Here is a 17,273-nt window from a genome sequence, read left to right as displayed (position 1 = left end):
TGTCTTTTATAAGGGTTGGGTAGTTTTCCCTGATTTTATCTTCAACTAACTGTCCCAACCTTTACTCTCCTCTTCTTCTGGGACCCCATTGATTGTTATATTTGTGTCCTTATTGTTGTCCATATTTTCCTAAGTTGCAGGTGCATTTTTTCCATCTTTCTTGCCCTTTGTTCTTTTGTGTGCTCGAGTTTGCTTGTTCTATCTTCTAGCTGACTTCTTATTCTTTGAATCTGCTATTGTGTGTCTCTAATTTGGTCTGCTGTATTTTTTATTTCTATGAGATCTGCCATTTTCTATTCAACCTTCCAAATTCTTCTTTATGGTCTTCTAGTTTCTTCCTGAAATCCTTTATTTCTTGATAAATATCCTTGAGTAGTTGTTCCATATTCTGTGTCCCCTCTGGAATTTTGATTTGATCATTTTGCTGGACCATTTCTGCTTGGATCTTCATGTGTTTTATGATTTTCTGTTGTGTTTGAGGCATTTGATTATCTTCATGTAGTTATTTTCCAAGTTGGTTTCCTTCATTCTTCTACAGTTTTCTATTTACTTGGTTTTCATTGAAGATTTCCTTTTGCACTTGGTTTGTCAGTTATTCTCCACCAGATCAAGGTTTGGATCCCATGTAGGGGATACAGTTCAACTTGAGGGTCTATTAGAAGGTAGATCAGGACACCTGTGTACTTCAGTGGCAGAATGACCACCTACCATGCGAGAGACCCAAGCTTGACTCCCAGCTCGTACACCAAAAGAAAAAAAGAAATGAAAGGAAAAAAAAAAAGAAAGATAATAATAATAAAATGAAATACAGAAATATAATAAAAATATGAGAAACAAAAACAAGAACCACAATAATTCACATCTCAAAAGTAGGGCCCAGAATCAGAAGGAGACACCCCAAGAGAGTGAAATGATATTGGTGCTCACCAAAGGGAGAGGCAATTTAAGAGAAAAAACTAATAATATTAAATATCAATGGAATGATAAAAAGTAATTTATGAAATAAATGAAAAATGGTAAAAATATAAAATACCTAAAAAAATAAAATGTATTGAAAAAATCAATTATACTACTAATAAAAATGTATGGAAAAAATGTATTTTTAAAAGGGGGAGGACAGAAAACAAGAATATTAAGAAAGAAAATAAAATCTTAGACAGGTAAGAAGTTAACCGACCTGCATTTACCTGTTCTCCCCAGCAGGCGGTACTCCCCAGGTTCCACCCCCCTTCGCCACAGCTGCTGGAAGACAGCATGCTCAGTGCAGGGCTACTCCCAGTCTGTAGCAGCTAGTTTCTGGGGAGTCGACCAGCACCTGGGGATCACTTGATCCCCAGCACTGGTGGGTCTGCCAGACACCATGCCCATGGGGCTAGTTATTCCTACACCTGGCCAAGTGATCGCTACCTCTGCTCTAAGGCCCAGCTCCCCTCAGTGGATGATTGGGTCCAACTCTGGGTTCTCCATGGGTGCTGTCCATTACAACCTGTACCAGAAGGTCTCCCCACCCAGAAGCTGGGTCATGCTGAAGCAAGGAATGGTCAGTTCACTCCAGTCATACTTCCCTTCCCACCACAGCCTGCCCTGGTGGGGATGTCTGTCACCTGACTCTCCCTGCTTTCCCCATCCTGATTTCCCCTGCCTCTCTTCTCCACAAAACTGCATAAAGACCCTGTACTCACACCACGGGATCCCTGTCCCGGTTATTTTCTCTCTGTCCCCTGTCTAGTTCCATGGAGCAGGAGTGCCCTGCTTTCATTTGATTACAGCTTGCATGGAACATCTTTTTCCATCCTTTCACTTTCAATCTATTTGTGTCCTTGTGTCTTAGATGCATCTCTTATAAATAGCATATAGATGGGTTCTGTTTTTTTAATCCATTCTGCCAATCTGTACCTTTTAATTGTTGAATTTAGTCCATTAATGTTCAAAGTTATTACTCTAAAAGCAGTTCTTGAATTTACAGTTTCATCCTTTTTTTGGTCAGGTCTATATATTCTTTTTATCTTTTAAATTACTGTTAGTGGTACTCAGTTCTGTGGCCTCTTCTAGACGTCCCTCTCCTGTCTTTTTTTTTTTTTTTTTTTTCTCAGCTGACAGGACTCCCTTTAGTATTTTTTGTAGGGCAATTCTCTTGTTGACTATTTCATTCTGTGTTTGTCATTGAAAAATTTAATTTGTCCCTCACTTTCGAAGGACAGTTTGGCTGCAAAAAGAATTCTTAGCTGGAAGCCTCTCCTATTCATGATCTTCAGTATATCATACCACTGCCTTTTTGCATCTATGGTAGTACTTGTTGAATAATCCAAACTCATTCTTATGTGTTTTCCCTTGTATGTAGTAGATTGCTTCTCCCATGCTGCTTTCAGGACCTTCTGCTTTTCTTCAATACCTGACAGTTTAAGTAATATGTGTCTTAGAGTAGGCCTGGTTGGATCTGTTCTGTTTGGGGTTCACTGGGCTTCTTTGGTTTACATATTTATCTCTTTTATAAGGATTTGGATCTTTTCTCCAATTATATCTTCAGCTAACCTTCCCAGCCCTTTACTCTTCTCTTCTCCTACTGGAACACCAATGATACCTATATTTGTGTGCCTTTTGTTGTCCTTCATTTCACTAAGATTCTGTTCCACTTTTTCTGTCTTTCATGCCATTTGCTCTTTTTTGCTCTCTTGTTCGTTTTCTCTCTTCTGCTTCTTCAAATCTGGTATCGTGTGTCTTTAGTATATTTCTGATTTGGTCTACTGTATCTTTCATCCCTGTGAGATATGACATTTTTCTCTTTAATCTTTCAAATTCTTCTTTATATTCTTCTAATGTCTTCCTGATATCCTTTATTTCTTTATAAATATCCTTGAGTAGATATTCTGTATTCTTTGTTGCGTCAGTGTTTTGATTTGGTTATTTGGTTGAGCCATTTGTACCAGATTTGCACGTGCTTTGTGCTTTTCTATTGCATTCAGGACATTTGATTATCTTAAAAAAGGTTATTTTGCAAGTTGCTTTCCTTCACTCATCAAAAGTTTTCTGTTTACTTGGTTTTGTTTTGATGATTCCGTTTTGTACTTGATTTGTCAATAATTCCTCACCAGACCAAGGTCCTGATCTCATGTAGAGGATACAGTTATACTTGAAGGTCTATTAAAAGCTAGGCAGGAGAAGCACAGGTGGTTCAGTGGAAACACCCCTCTGCCATGTGGGAAACCTGGACTTGTTTCCTGGCTCATGTACCACAAATAATAATAATAAAATAAAATTTAGAAAATGTAAAACAAAGCCCTTTTCAACAATAGTAGGCCCCAGAGTCAGAAGAAGATACCACATAATATATTGGGAATGAACTCAGACTAGTGCCCAAAGAAGGAAAAGGAAAAAAAATAAATAGATAATCAGAAATAAAAGATAAAAATCAGTAAAAACCTAAAAATATAAAGATATATAAGTACAAATAAAAAATAAGAAAATAGTGCTTACAATAAAATAGATAGAAGAATATTTAAAAGGAAAATGTAGACAGGGTGTTTGCCAGACTGTACTTACTGCTTTATCTTAGCAGGTGGTGTTCCTGAGGCACCTGTTCCCCTCAGACCTGTGCCAGCTGGGAGGATGGTGTGTAGGATGGAGGGGCTGCCCTCAGTGCATGGTAGCAGGATGGGGAAGCCAATCACAGTGCCAAGGGGAGAAGGTGATCTGTAACACCCGGCACACCTGCTGCTCACTGCATCCACCAGACAGCCATTCAAGGTGCCCAGCTGTGTGGCTGCTCCCAACTCCCCAGGGCATGGCTTTTTATGGCCAGGCATGCCTCCAGGGTCCCTGAGTGCACCACCAACTGTGAGGCCACTTGGGAGGTCTCCCCAGCTCACACCTAGGGCTGGTTAGAGTGTAGGGTTGGTGATTTCCTTTGGATCTGCACATCCTTGTGTGCAGTTATCTACCCTTGTTGGGGGTCATGGCTGAACAGACCCACCCTGCTCTCCCCATCCTGATTCCCCCTCCTCTTTCCTCCCTAGGAAACACTGAAGATACTCTTCGATCACTCACCACCCAGGACCACAGTGCTGGTCGTTCTCTCCTGGTTTCCTATCTTATTCTACAGAGCAGGGGTGAATTCAGTCCACTTTGCTCCACCATCTTCCCAGAAGTCTGAAATTTGATTTCTTGCACTCACAGTCACAACAGATTTTAAAGTTTGGTATGGATTAGTTACAGTGCCACGATTTTTCATTTTTTCTTTTAGCAGCTCTAAGACACTGGAGACCAAAGGAAATACCAATATATTGACTCAGCAGTCATATTTGTTAAATCCTATCTTCTCTATTATATTCTTTTTTTTTTTATGAAAAATAACATGTAGGGAAAAGCAATAAATTTTGAAGTATACTGTAGCAACAATTAGTTGTAGAACAGATTTTAGGGTTTGGTAAGGGTTACAATTCCATTTTAGGTTTTTATTTCTAGCTGCTCTAAGGTAGTGGATTCTAAAAGAAATATCAATATACTGCATCAGCACTCATACTCATTTGTTAAACCCTACCTTCTTTGTATAACTCCTCCATCACCTTTGATTTTTCTCTCACTCTTTAGGGATATTTGGGCTATGGCCATTCTAACTTTTTCATGTTGGAAAGGGCTGTCAGTAATATGGGATAGGGGGATGGAACTAGTTGATGTTCTGAAAAGGTTAGCCCTTCTGCATTTCAGTACTTAACTGGTCCAGGGACCCATCTGGCAGTTATAGGTTTCTGGAAGGTTACCCTAGTGCATGGAAGCTTTGTAGAATCTTTTATAAGCCCTAGGTATTCTTTAGGATTTGCAGGTTTGAGCTTGGCAAGTTATGATATTAGTAATATCTAACTAAAGCTTGCGTAAGAGAGACCTCCATAGTCGCCTCTCAACTCTATTTGAACTATTTCAGCCGTTGATACCTGTTAAACTTATTTTCCTCCTTTTGGTCAGGATGGCATTATTGATCCCACACTGCCACTGCCAGACTCATCCCTGGAGGTCATCTCCCATGCTGCCAGGGAGACTTCATCCCTGGATGTCATATTCCACGTAGGGGGTAGGGCAATGTTTCTCTTGCAGTGTTGGGTTTGGAGAGAGAGAGGCCACATCTGAGGAACAAAAGAAGTCCTACATTTTCAATCTTCTTTGACCTGGTAGATTTCCATTTACCCTTTGAAATTCTGCTCATGTGTCAAACCTGCTGCAAAATCATCTCTGATTCCTCAAGCAGTGTCAGTTGCTTTCACCATGATTTCCATTTTTTTTAAAGCTTTTATTATTTCATTCTTATATTCTATTAAGTTATTTCTCAGTGTTTCTTTCTCCTTTCTCAAATTGAGAACTACATAAGGGTAGAGAGTATTTCACTCATCTTTGTATATATCCAGTGCCAGAAGACCAGGGAATATAGTATATAGTCAGAAAATACTTGGTATCTGAATGAATTTCAAATGGAAAACCAGGGTGAGATTTATGGACCTTACGTATGGTTGATGAAAGTAAGTTTACTAAGTTTTTTAATCCAGAAATAACTCCTTGTGGGTTTACTGTGAAGGATCTCTTGTTATATGAGAAACTTTGGAAAGTGCAATCGCTGGTGCTGTTGTGAATATGACCTTTTTATAGCACACACAAGCTGGGATGATTCATTGCTTTCTACTTATTACCTATCATATGTTTCTTAGAGGTTTTTTTTGTTCTTGCATAATGTTTCCTTAGGTTTTTACTTATAAATGCATTCTTTTGACATCTTTTCAGAATCCTTCTCCTTCACTAGAATAGTTATTCTGGGACTTATGACCTTTGTAATATTTAAGTGATGGTTGAGGGAGTTGTTTATGTGGCTGCTGTCAATCTCTTTTTCCAAATGAGGAATAGTTCTTTTTGAATTTATATATCCTTTTTTCCCTCAGCCTTCCTTCAGTGTTCCATGCCTCATACATACAAATACAAAAGTGTAAATTAGTACCAGATTTAGTTGTGAAAGTGAAAACGGAAAAGAAAAGCTTTTGTGTTCATAGTTCTTTAGGATAAATAGTTCACTCAATTGACTTTCCCTTGGAAAGAAAATAAGACATGCTGATATACTTGCACCTGCTTGTATCAGCACATATATTTTGAATATTGTAAGTACTATTTCTGTTATTTAAAGCAGATATTTGTATATTCACAGGCTGTAAATGAAAAATGTAAATAAAAGTCTACTTTATGAGTTAATTTGTACATAGGTAGGTGGTATAAAATAATAGCATTCATCTCTGTACTTAAAATGGTAACTTGACTTGTAGGTTTTTCATCCATTTTTATTTAGCATTAATATTTTAGAATTTTCGATTTACTGAAATATGGTTCTACTGGAAAAGAACTACTAATCCTTGATATTTATGTACATAAGAACCAAATATGGTTCAAAGTATTTTGCTAGATATTTGGCATATTTCATTCCATTGATTCTTCATCATTTTATAGACCATGAAGCTGAAACTTAGAAAGGTTATGTAATGATTTGTTTATGCATCTTGCGGCTATTAAATTATACATTACTTTAAATTAGCAACTGAGTATTAGTATCTGTCAAACGACACAATAGCCATCACATATTAGGTGTTGAAGAAATCTCTGTTGTAAACTATACAGCTAATAAAAGGCAGAACTGGGACTTGACTCAGAAATTACCTGATTTTAAAACATACTATTTATTATATTCCATATTGTTATATCACTTTATGATATCTATCTCATAACATACTTTATCTATATTTCTCTTAGGCTACTATGTTCTCTTACTTTTTTTTTTTTGTTTTTTGCATGGGCAGGCACTGGGAATTGAACTCAGGTCTCTAGCATAGCATGCCACTGAGCTACCATTGCACCACCCTCTTACAGTTTATTTTGTACACATCTTATTTATCTTATAAGGTGGTAAGCTGTTGAAAGTAGGAGATAGATCTCCATTTTTATTTGCTCATTTAATTATTTTTGTTTATATTCAACAAATATTTATTTAACATCTGCTCTGTTCAAGCTCCTCTGCTAGGTGCTTGGAATATAGGAGGCAAGATAGATATTGACTTCATGGAAATCACATCTGTGTATTCTCTTGCATGATTTAAATTTAGTATTGGTGTTAATGTCCTTGTGGTTAAAAGTGAAGGGTCTGAAGTTGGTATCTGAGTACAAATCCTGATTCCTTTGTATAATAACTGTATGTGTATCACTTAACCGCTTTCTGCTTTAGTTAATACACATACACACACACACAAAGTGAATTTGTTAGGAGAATAGTCTTAGATCGAACTGTGTGAAATTGCCAATTCTGTAATTCTGAAAGCACTTTAATCTCATGAACAGCAGATGTTCAACCTAAAATAACTCACTCTCTTAGAATAATGTCTAGTACATAATGTTAGCTATTAATATTATATTTTAAGAGACTATATAAGAAAATTTTAGCTGCACTTAAATGAAGTTTGGGTATATTGTGAGGTTTTTAAAATTTGAAAATCTTTGTAACCTATTATGATAGTAGTGACAGTAAAACATCATTTCCAGTGCTGGTATAAACGACCCATGTGAAGTGAATGATTGTCTTAGGTGAACCTTCATAAACATCCAGATACTGCTCACTTTGGTGGCGTTAATTCAGAAATTAACTCCTTAAAAGCAAAAGTTAAAAGTTTGTCTTTTTTAAAAGGCATTTTTTAGTTATAAAGAATTATGGTCATTTGTCTTAATTAATGGATTAGAAATAAAAAATTCAGATTATTTAACAATAGTTACTAATTTTTTCTTAAAGCACATGCCATAAATTCACTCTTTTAAAGTATAAAACTCAGTGCTTTTTAGTATATTTACAAAGTTATACGGTCATTACCAGTATCTAATTCCTCAATATTTTCATAACCCCAGAAAGAAACACCATACCCATTAGCAGTCACTCCCCATTTCTCCATCCTCTAATCCTCTAGCAGCCACTAATTTACTTTCTGGCTCTATCGATTTACTTATTCTGGACACTTCATAGCAGTGAAATCCTACAATATATGGCCTTTTGCCTTTAATTTCTTTTGCTAAGCATCATATTTGCAAGGTTCATTCATGGTATAATGTGTATCTGTACTTCGTTCTTTTTGTGCCTGAAAAATATTTCATTGTATGGATAATATCACATTTTGTTTACCCATTCATTAGTTAATGGACATTTGGGTTTCCAGTTTTTGGCTTTTATGAATAAAATTGCTTTGAACATTTGTGTATAAGTTTTTGAGTGGCCAAATGTTTTCATTTCTTTTGGCTATATACCTAGGAGTGGAATTGCTGTGTCATGTGGTGACTCTGTGTGTTAAGATGATGTAGTTTTTTCCCTTTATTCTTTTCCTAAAATATTTAAGTACATTGACTTTTTTTGTATGTTGAACCATCCTTGCTTTCCTAGGATATATCCTACTTGGTGATGGTGTACAATCCTTTTAATATGTTGCTGCATTTGCTAGAGATTTGCTGAAGTATTACCCTAACACCTGATTTTGGTGTTAGGGTAATACTATCCTCATAGAAGGAATGGGGAAGTCTTCCCCCTTTCCCCACTTTTTAAAAATTTATTTAGTTAGTTACTTACAATTATTATTATTTTTCTTCTTTTGTGTTTGTGAAGGATTGGTGTTCTTTAAATGATGGGTAAATTCACCAGGGAAGCTGTCTGAGCCCGGGCTTTTCCTTTGATAAGTCTTGATTACTAATTCATTATTCATTTGCTATTGTTCTATTCAAATTTTCTGTTTCTTTTTGAGTGGGTTTCAATAGTTTGTCTTTTTAGAAATTTGTATCATCTAGATTATCTGATTCGTTGGCATACAGTTGTTCATATTATTCCTTTATGATCCTTTTTATTTTTGTAAATTGTGGCATTGTCCTTTCATTCATTCTTTTAGTAATTTGAGGTTTCTTTCTTTTTTCTTGGGCAGTCTAGTAAAGAATTGACAATTTTGTCAATCTTTTCAAAGAATCAGCTTTTGGTTTTGTTGATTTTTCTCCATCAATTTTCTGTTCTCTATTAATTTCCACTTGTATCTTTAATATTATTTATTTTCTTTTTCTTGCTTTGGGCTTTATTTGGTATTATTTTATTGTATTATAATAGAAGATTGGGCTATTTAAGAACTCTCTCTTTTTTTAAAATTTGTGTTGATAAGTATCCATTTCCCTCTAAGCACTGATTCATTTGAATCTCGTAATCTTTGATGTGTTAGAGTTTTCACTCATCTCAAAGAATTATCTAATTCCTCATGTGATTTCTGATTTCATTCTATTGTTAGAGAAAACAGTTATATGATTTCAATTCTTCTAAATTTACTGAGAATTGTTTTAGGGTCTAACATATGATCTGTCCTGGAGAAAGTTCTATGTGCACTTGAGGAGGATGTGTATTCCATTCCTGTTGGGTCATTTTCCACAGATAACTTTTAGGTCTTGTTGGTTTACAGTGTTACTAATGTCTTCTCTTTTCTTGTTGATGTTCTTTCTAGTTGTTTTATCTATTATTGAATGTGAGGTGTTGAAGTCTCCAATTATTGTTGAATTGTCTATTTTCCCCTTCACTTTTGTCCATTTATGCTTCTTGTATCTTATGGCTGTTTTTAAGGGTATATATTTTTATGATTTTGCCTTCTTGATGGAGTGATCTTACATTATTCTTAAATATAATTCTTTGTTGCTAATAAAAGTTTTTGTAATAAAATCGATTTTGTTTCATGGTTATGTAGCCTTCCCAACTTTGGTTACTGTTTGCATGGTATATCTTTATCTGTCCTTTTACTTTAAACCTATTTGTGTATTTGAATCTAAAGCATGTGATTGGATTTTTAAAAAAATCCATACTGTCAATGTTGCTGTTTGATTGGAATGCTTAATTCATTTACACTTAAATAATTTCTGTGTAAATATAATTTTTGGGGGGGGCGGGGGGCATGGTCTGGGACTCGAACCCAGGCCTCCTACGTGGAAGGCGAGCATTCTACCACTGAACCCGCATGCGTCATATAGTTGTAATTTTTAAGTAATAAAATGACTTAATGTAAATCCTTTTTATGTAACAGGATTTATGTCTGCCAGTGTGCCATTTGTTTTTACATGTCATGTCTTTTGTTCCTCTATTCCTTTATAATTATTGCTTTATGCAGTTGTCTTTTGTTTTAAATTTTATTGCTAGAACAAAACAGCATACAAACATGAACATTCCCAACATATGAACATTCTATACTTGGTGCCCAATCCATGGCTCACATATCATCATATACTTGTATATTCATCACCATGATCATTTCTTAGAATGTTTACATCACTCCAGAAAAAGAAATAAAAAGAAAAAAGAAGAAACGCATACTTTCCATATCCCTACCCCTCCCTCTCATTGACCACTAGTATTTCCCTCTACCCAATTTATTTTAACATTTGTTCCCCCTATTATTTATTTATTTTTAATCTATATATTTTACTCATCTATCCATACCATAGATGAAAGAATATGCCGTTGTCTCTTAAGTCATTTAGGAGAAAAATAGTTACAACAAAAATACATTTATACTGCTTTTTATATTTTCCTATATGGTTAGCTTTACCAGTGCCCTTTATTTCTTCACATGGATTCTAATTGCTGACTAGTGTCCTTTCATTTCAACTTGAAAGACTCCCAATAGTGTTTCTTGTAGGGTAGTTCTGCTAGTGATGGATTTTCTGTTTTTAGCTGGAAATGTGCTACTTCCTCTTCTGTTTATGAATGGTGATTTTCCTGAATACAATCTTTTAACACCTTGAATATTTCACCCCATTGACTTCTCATCTCCATGGTTTCTGATGAGAAATCATTTTTTAATTTCTTTGAGGATCACTTTTATGTGATGGGTCTTTGCTTTCTTGCTGTTTTCAAGATTTTCTCTTAGTCTTTTGAAAGTTTGATTATGATATGCCTAGGTGTGGTTTTCTTTGCACTTATCCTACAATTATATAACACAATACAAGAAATTTACTGATTTTCTTGGATGTATAGATTTTTTTTTCATAAAATTTGGAAAGTTTGCAGTCATTGTTTATTCAGATATTCTTTCTGTCCACTTTTCTCCTGTCCTCAGATTCTCCATTATGCATACATAGATATGCTTGATGGTGTTCTGTAGGTCTCTGAGGTTCCTCTGATAATTTTTCTTTAGCCTTTTTCTGTTCCTCAGACTGGATAATCTCAATAGACCCATCTTCAAGTTTATTGATTTTTTTTTTCTGCCAGCTCAACTCTATTAAGCCCTCTAACTTAATTTTTTGTTTCAGTAACTATATTCTAACTCTGGAAATCTGGAATTTCTATTTGACTCCTTTATAATTTCTGTTTCTCTATTGACACTCCCTATTTGGTGAGATATTCTTATACTTTAGCTTCTGTAGACATGGTTTCTTTTAGTTCTTTTAACATATTTGTAATAGATGATTTAAAGTCTTTGTCTACAAAGTCCAATGTGTGAGCTTCCTCAGGGACTATTTCTATTGACTGCTTCTTTTTCCTGTGTTTTGGCCCTACTTTCCTGTTTCTTTGCTTGTCTCATAATTTTTTTGTTGAAAAAATTCTGGGAATCAAGTTTATTGTTGTTTGTTGTTGCTTCTGTTTGTTTGTCTAGTGATCTTCCTTGAACTAATTTTGTAAAGTCTGTTTTCTTTGTCATATATGGTCAATGAAGTCTCTGCTCAGTGGTCAGATAATAGTTAGAAAAAGATTTCCTTAAATTCATTGAAAACAATTCAGTTCTTGCTTAGGAATTCTGTGAGCATGTTAAAGATTTTCAGTGTTCCAGCAGGCAGTTTAGTCTTCAGTTCCTGCTAGTCAGTTTTTTGTTTGCCCTGTTGTCTCTGCCTCTGGAAGCTGTGATGGTCTGCCTCTGGAAGCTGTGATGGTCAACAGTTGCCACTGTTTCTTTTTTTTTTTTTTTTTAATTATTAATTTTTAAATTTGTTTTAAAAAATAAGAAACAAAAACATTCTTAACATATGATCATTCTGTTCTACATATATAATCAGTAATTCACAATATCATCACATAGTTGTATATTCATCATCATGATCATTTCTTAGAACATGTGCATCAATTCAAAAAAAGAAATTAAAAAAGAAAAAAAAATCATACATACCATACCCCTTATCCCTCCCTTTCATTGATCACTAGCATTTCAATCTACTAAATTTATTTTAACATTTGTTCCCCCTATTATTTATTTATTTTCAATCCATGTGTTTTACTCATCTGTCTGTAAGGTAGATAAAAACATCAGACACAAGGTTTTCACAAACACCTAGTCACATTGCGAAAGCTATATCATTATACAGTCATCTTCAAAAACCCATGGCTACTGGAACACAGCTCTATGTTTTCAGGCAGTTCCCTCCAGCCTCTCCATTACATCTTGACTAACAAGGTGATATCTGTTTAATGCGTAAGAATAACCTCCAGGATAACCTCTGAACTCTGGAATCTCTCAACCATTGACACTTTATTTTGTCTCATTTTGCTCTTCCCCTTTTGGTCGAGAAGGTTTTCTCAATCCCTTGATGCCGAGTGCCAGCTCATTCTAGGATTTCTGTCCCACATTGCCAGGAAGGTCCACACTCCTGGGAGTTTGTCCCATGTAGCCAGGGGGAAGGCAGTGAGTTTGCTTTTTGTGTTGGCTGGAGAGAGAGGCCACATCTGAGCAACAAAAGAGGTTCTCTTGGGGGTGACTCTTAGGCCTAATTTTAAGTAGGTTTAGCCTATCCTTTGTGGGGTTAAGTTTCATATGAACAAACCCCAAGATTGGGGGGCTCAGCCTGTTGCTTTGGTTGTCCCCACTGCTTGTGAGAAGAATTCCCCCATTTGAGGAAGTTGAATTTTCCCCCTTTCTCAACATTCCCCCAAGGGCCACTGATTGTTTTGACAAATGCCCTAGGGAAAAGGCTTTTTGCAATGAGCAAGTTGCGAATCAAATCCAATAAAGACAAGCACTGTGAGTAAGCATTTACGGGGAACTGCTCAATAGATCAAATAATGATATTCTCAAGAAATAGGACTTTTGGGGAGCTCCAATCCTATTCTGTCTCCTCTCCTCCGTAGTTGTGATGCAGTTGGTTTTCATGGCTGTTGTAATTTTTAGGCTTTTGTTTTTCACGGCTACCCTGGAGTCACATAAAGGGGATGGGAATATGGCAAGTTAAATTGCGACAAAGCCCACTGTTCTTACTGCAATTCAACCATTTTTGTTGAATAAACACTCTTTAGATTGTTGCAAATTGTTGGTTAATTTCCAGAGTTTTTAAAAAGCTCATTTTGACAACTTTTACCTGTGTTCTTGTTGCTTTTATGGATGAGTACATTTTCAGAGCTCATTTCAGAAGGGCCTTTCTTCCCCATTTGTCACTGCTATTTTAAAAATCTTAGACATATCACAGAATTTCTTGTCTCGTTAGTTGTGTAATGTAATAAGTACTTATTATGATATAGCTAATAAACATATTAATGGGTTCATTTTTCATTTATTCAGCATTTATTGAGGATTTACTCTGTACCAGCTATTGTCCTGGGTACTGGGACATAGAGGATAAATGCATTGAACAAATAATTCAGTCCTTGTTTTTCAGGAGTTCCTAGTTTAGTGGGAATTCCTAGTTTAGTGGGAAGATTAGGAAAAAGATCAGCAACCACAAGAAAGTGTAGTAAGTGTTGTTACTAAAATATCTATTAGAGTCTGTGTAAATTTCATCTTTGTATATAGCCCCAGGGCTGTTACACCTGAACTGTTGTACTAACATTAGCTCATCATCATAATTTTTATCTTTTCAATTCTATTTCTGTACTACAGGCAGAATTATCTTTTCTTTTGTGATATTGGCCTCACTTCTAAATTCTTTTTGTCTCAGGGTCTTTATACATATTGTTTCTTCTGCTGGAAATACCTTTTCCCTAACTCTTTGTTTGTCTGACTTCTAGTTATTCTGGTGTCTGCTTAATTATTCAGAGTGGCTTCCCTAATAAACCACCACCCATGCTGAATTAGTCACTCCATTATATATTCTCATTTTACTCTGCTTTTCCACTCACAGTCTTTTCCCAAGTGTGTTTTTCTTTTTTTTTACTGTATATTTAATTTTGTGTTTGATCTATTGCTAGCTATAACATCAATCTGTCTTAAGAGAAGGGCTGCATCTTTTTGCCCATAGTATCTCCTCAGTAAATACTTGTAAATGAATTAATCAAGAAATAGAAAGCACTCAAAATATATATTCATCTGAATTTAGCCATGGTTTGTGTGTGTGCATGTGTGTGTGTTTTGCATTGGGTGCCTAATTCTATGATAAAGGAGTGGGATATTCTAGGGTGACAGTAGTAACAACATGTGCATTGTGAGAAAGCAAGATTTAGAAAAGCAGTTTTTAAACTTTTTGGTTTTAGTATCCTTTTAAACTCTTAAAAATTATTGAGGATCTGAAAGCATTTTAAAATTTTTAATGTATTTCTAACTATCAGTATTTACCATTTTGAAAATTACAGTGGAAAACATTTAAAAATATCCATTTAATTCATTTAAAAATAACAGAAATACATTTTATTTTAATCTAAATAATTTTTCTTTTATGAAAATATTTTCCAAAACAAAAAAAAAACGAGGAGAGTGAAATTATTTTATACTTTTGCAAATCCCTTTACTGTCTGGCTAATCAAAGACAGATTGTCATATCTACATCTTCATTCAATATGTTGCAATATGTTGTTGTATTTAAAGTGTATGAAGATAATCCAGCCTCACTCATGTATATGGTTGCAAAAGGGTGGAGTATTTTAATAGTCTTTCTAATAATTGTGATTTTTTTTCTTTCATATTACATCAAAGCTTAGTTTGTTGCAATATCAAATCAGAAAATACTGAACTTTATTACATTAGAATCCACTGGTCCACCTGTTTTACCCAGGTACGATTCTCTAAACATATATGTTGGTCATTTGGAAAGCATTGGGTTACTGAATTATGCAGATTTTCCAAAAACCATATTCATTATACAATATCAAAAAATTATGTTCATCGTAATCACCACCAATCTCATGAGTGTTTGACCAATCTCACAGTCTTCAAACTGTCAACATCAAAGTAGTTGATACAGATCATCTGAAATTCTACATTTTGCTTAAAAGCTTGAATTTCATCATTGGCAGCAAATACTGTCAGTTTTTTCCTTGAAATGACAGGCTCATTTTGTTTATATTTGAGAAAATAACAACCAAATATCTTTATTTTTGAGAAAATAACAACCAAATATCCAAGTCTGAAAAACCATAGTTGTTCAAGGGTAGAGGTTAATTAACTTGTTTATGGTCACATACCTAACAGGTGGCAGAGAGGAACAAGAGATGAGGACTTTTTGATGCTTTGATGTTGTAGTGCCCCATGTCTGAATCATGTTTTTATAATAGGGTATTGTGGTATTTTTCCTAGAGAGCATGAATGGTTTAAACAAGATTTACCCACTTACTTATTTCCTGAAGACCCCTCCTATGATGCTAACGTCATTGATGATGAGGCTGTGAAAGAAGTGTGTGAAAAATTTGAGTGTACAGAATCAGAAGTAATGAACAGTTTATATAGTGGTGACCCTCAAGACCAGCTTGCAGTGGCTTATCATCTTATCATTGACAATCGGAGAATAATGAACCAAGCCAGTGAGTTCTACCTCGCCTCTAGTCCCCCAACTGGATCTTTTATGGATGATAGTGCCATGCATATTCCTCCAGGTCTGAAACCTCATCCAGAAAGGATGCCTCCTCTTATAGCAGACAGTCCTAAAGCAAGATGTCCATTGGATGCACTGAATACAACTAAGCCCAAATCCTTAGCTGTGAAAAAAGCCAAGTGGCATCTTGGAATAAGAAGTCAAAGCAAACCCTATGACATTATGGCTGAAGTTTACCGAGCTATGAAGCAGCTGGATTTTGAGTGGAAGGTAGGAATTCGTTGCATATTAAGATCACTTATAGAAGCCATTTTCCACTATAGTAAGTTGCTCTGAATTGCTGAGTTGAGCATTGATATCGGTAAAAAATTGATTTTGATTTAGATATAAATTTAATATCTTGATACTTGTGGCTGATAAACCATTCTTTCTGATAATATACCGTTTGCATTCAAAACAAAATGAATAAACCTCTAATAGGATGAGGAGCTGATAATGTTGGGGATCTATATATTTTGAATTATGGAATACCATTCCTGGCCAAGAAACAGTAATCAAGTTGAAATCAGAAAGTAGCCCACCTGCTTCAACATAAATATGGCAATGAAAAGTTGTGAATCTTCACAAATAGTATGCTTTCCTTTCCCTCTCTCCCCCCTTTTATGGGGGGTGAGTTTTGCTTTTTTTGTTTTGTTTTATTTAGGTAGCTATGGCAGCTAGGGTCAATACATATTACACTATCAGGAGGTGTTTATTCAGCTAGCAAATACTTTCCCTAAGTTGAGAGAATTTCTTTTATTTGACTTTTAATCCTTAGTATGTTTTTCCACATTTTACTTTTTAAATTTTTAATTACTATCCAATTTTGTTTCACTTCTATATGAATATATTAGGGGCTGCTTTTTGTCCCTTTCCCTCTTCATTTCTTGAGCACTGTGAACTTTTTTTTTAAAGGATAAAGAAAAATACTCAAACTTATCACATATTCATTTGTCAAGTTTGAATAAATCAGTTATTTTCATATCATTAGTTGTACAGAAATAACAAATATTTCCCTAAAACCATTTTTAAAACGGACCTCTTTTTTTTCTGAAACAGCATTTAGCTAGTTAAAAAAACAGATATTAATTTCTTTAAAGTTTTTAACTGAAAATGTTTTTGAACTAATATATAGGTCTTTTGAAATCCCAGAATCTTCTTTATCTGGGCTACAGTTTTCTTACCTGTAAAAAGCAAATAAAATCGACCTCACAAGATAATTGTGATACTTAAATTTTGTGACAGTACCTTTTATAGTGCTTCATGCAAACCATTAACATGTCAGTTCTGCTTTATTCCTTCTCTGTATTTCACATGTGAAGTTGTTCAAGTAAGCCTGGGTAACCAAACTTATTTTGGATCTTTTGGGGTGGATACATATCTGAAGTGAAGACAGACTACATACATACTCTAAATTCTCTTTAAAGTTTAATTGCTAGACATAGAAAGTACTGTAGTAGGGAATCAAACAAGTACTAAAAATACTACAT

The 17,273-nt window shown here is 35.0% G+C and overlaps 1 protein-coding gene across 4 annotated transcripts in view; it reads left to right on the top strand.

Annotated features, from left to right (window-relative positions):
• PRKAA2 (protein kinase AMP-activated catalytic subunit alpha 2) overlaps positions 1–17,273 on the top strand; it is a 129,303-nt gene that overhangs the window by 100,748 nt on the left and 11,282 nt on the right. For all 4 annotated transcript variants that reach the window (XM_077149521.1, XM_077149525.1, XM_077149523.1 and 1 more), the window contains one exon: positions 15,510–16,014. In XM_077149521.1, coding sequence (XP_077005636.1) covers positions 15,510–16,014 — 505 coding nt within the window. The remainder of the gene's footprint in view (positions 1–15,509; positions 16,015–17,273) is intronic.

The sequence above is a fragment of the Tamandua tetradactyla genome, chromosome 2 (genome assembly GCF_023851605.1).
Source record: "Tamandua tetradactyla isolate mTamTet1 chromosome 2, mTamTet1.pri, whole genome shotgun sequence".
Classification (NCBI taxonomy): domain Eukaryota; kingdom Metazoa; phylum Chordata; class Mammalia; order Pilosa; family Myrmecophagidae; genus Tamandua; species Tamandua tetradactyla.
The sequence above is the reverse complement of the archived record's forward strand: the minus strand, read 5'-3'. Positions and strand labels throughout refer to the sequence as shown.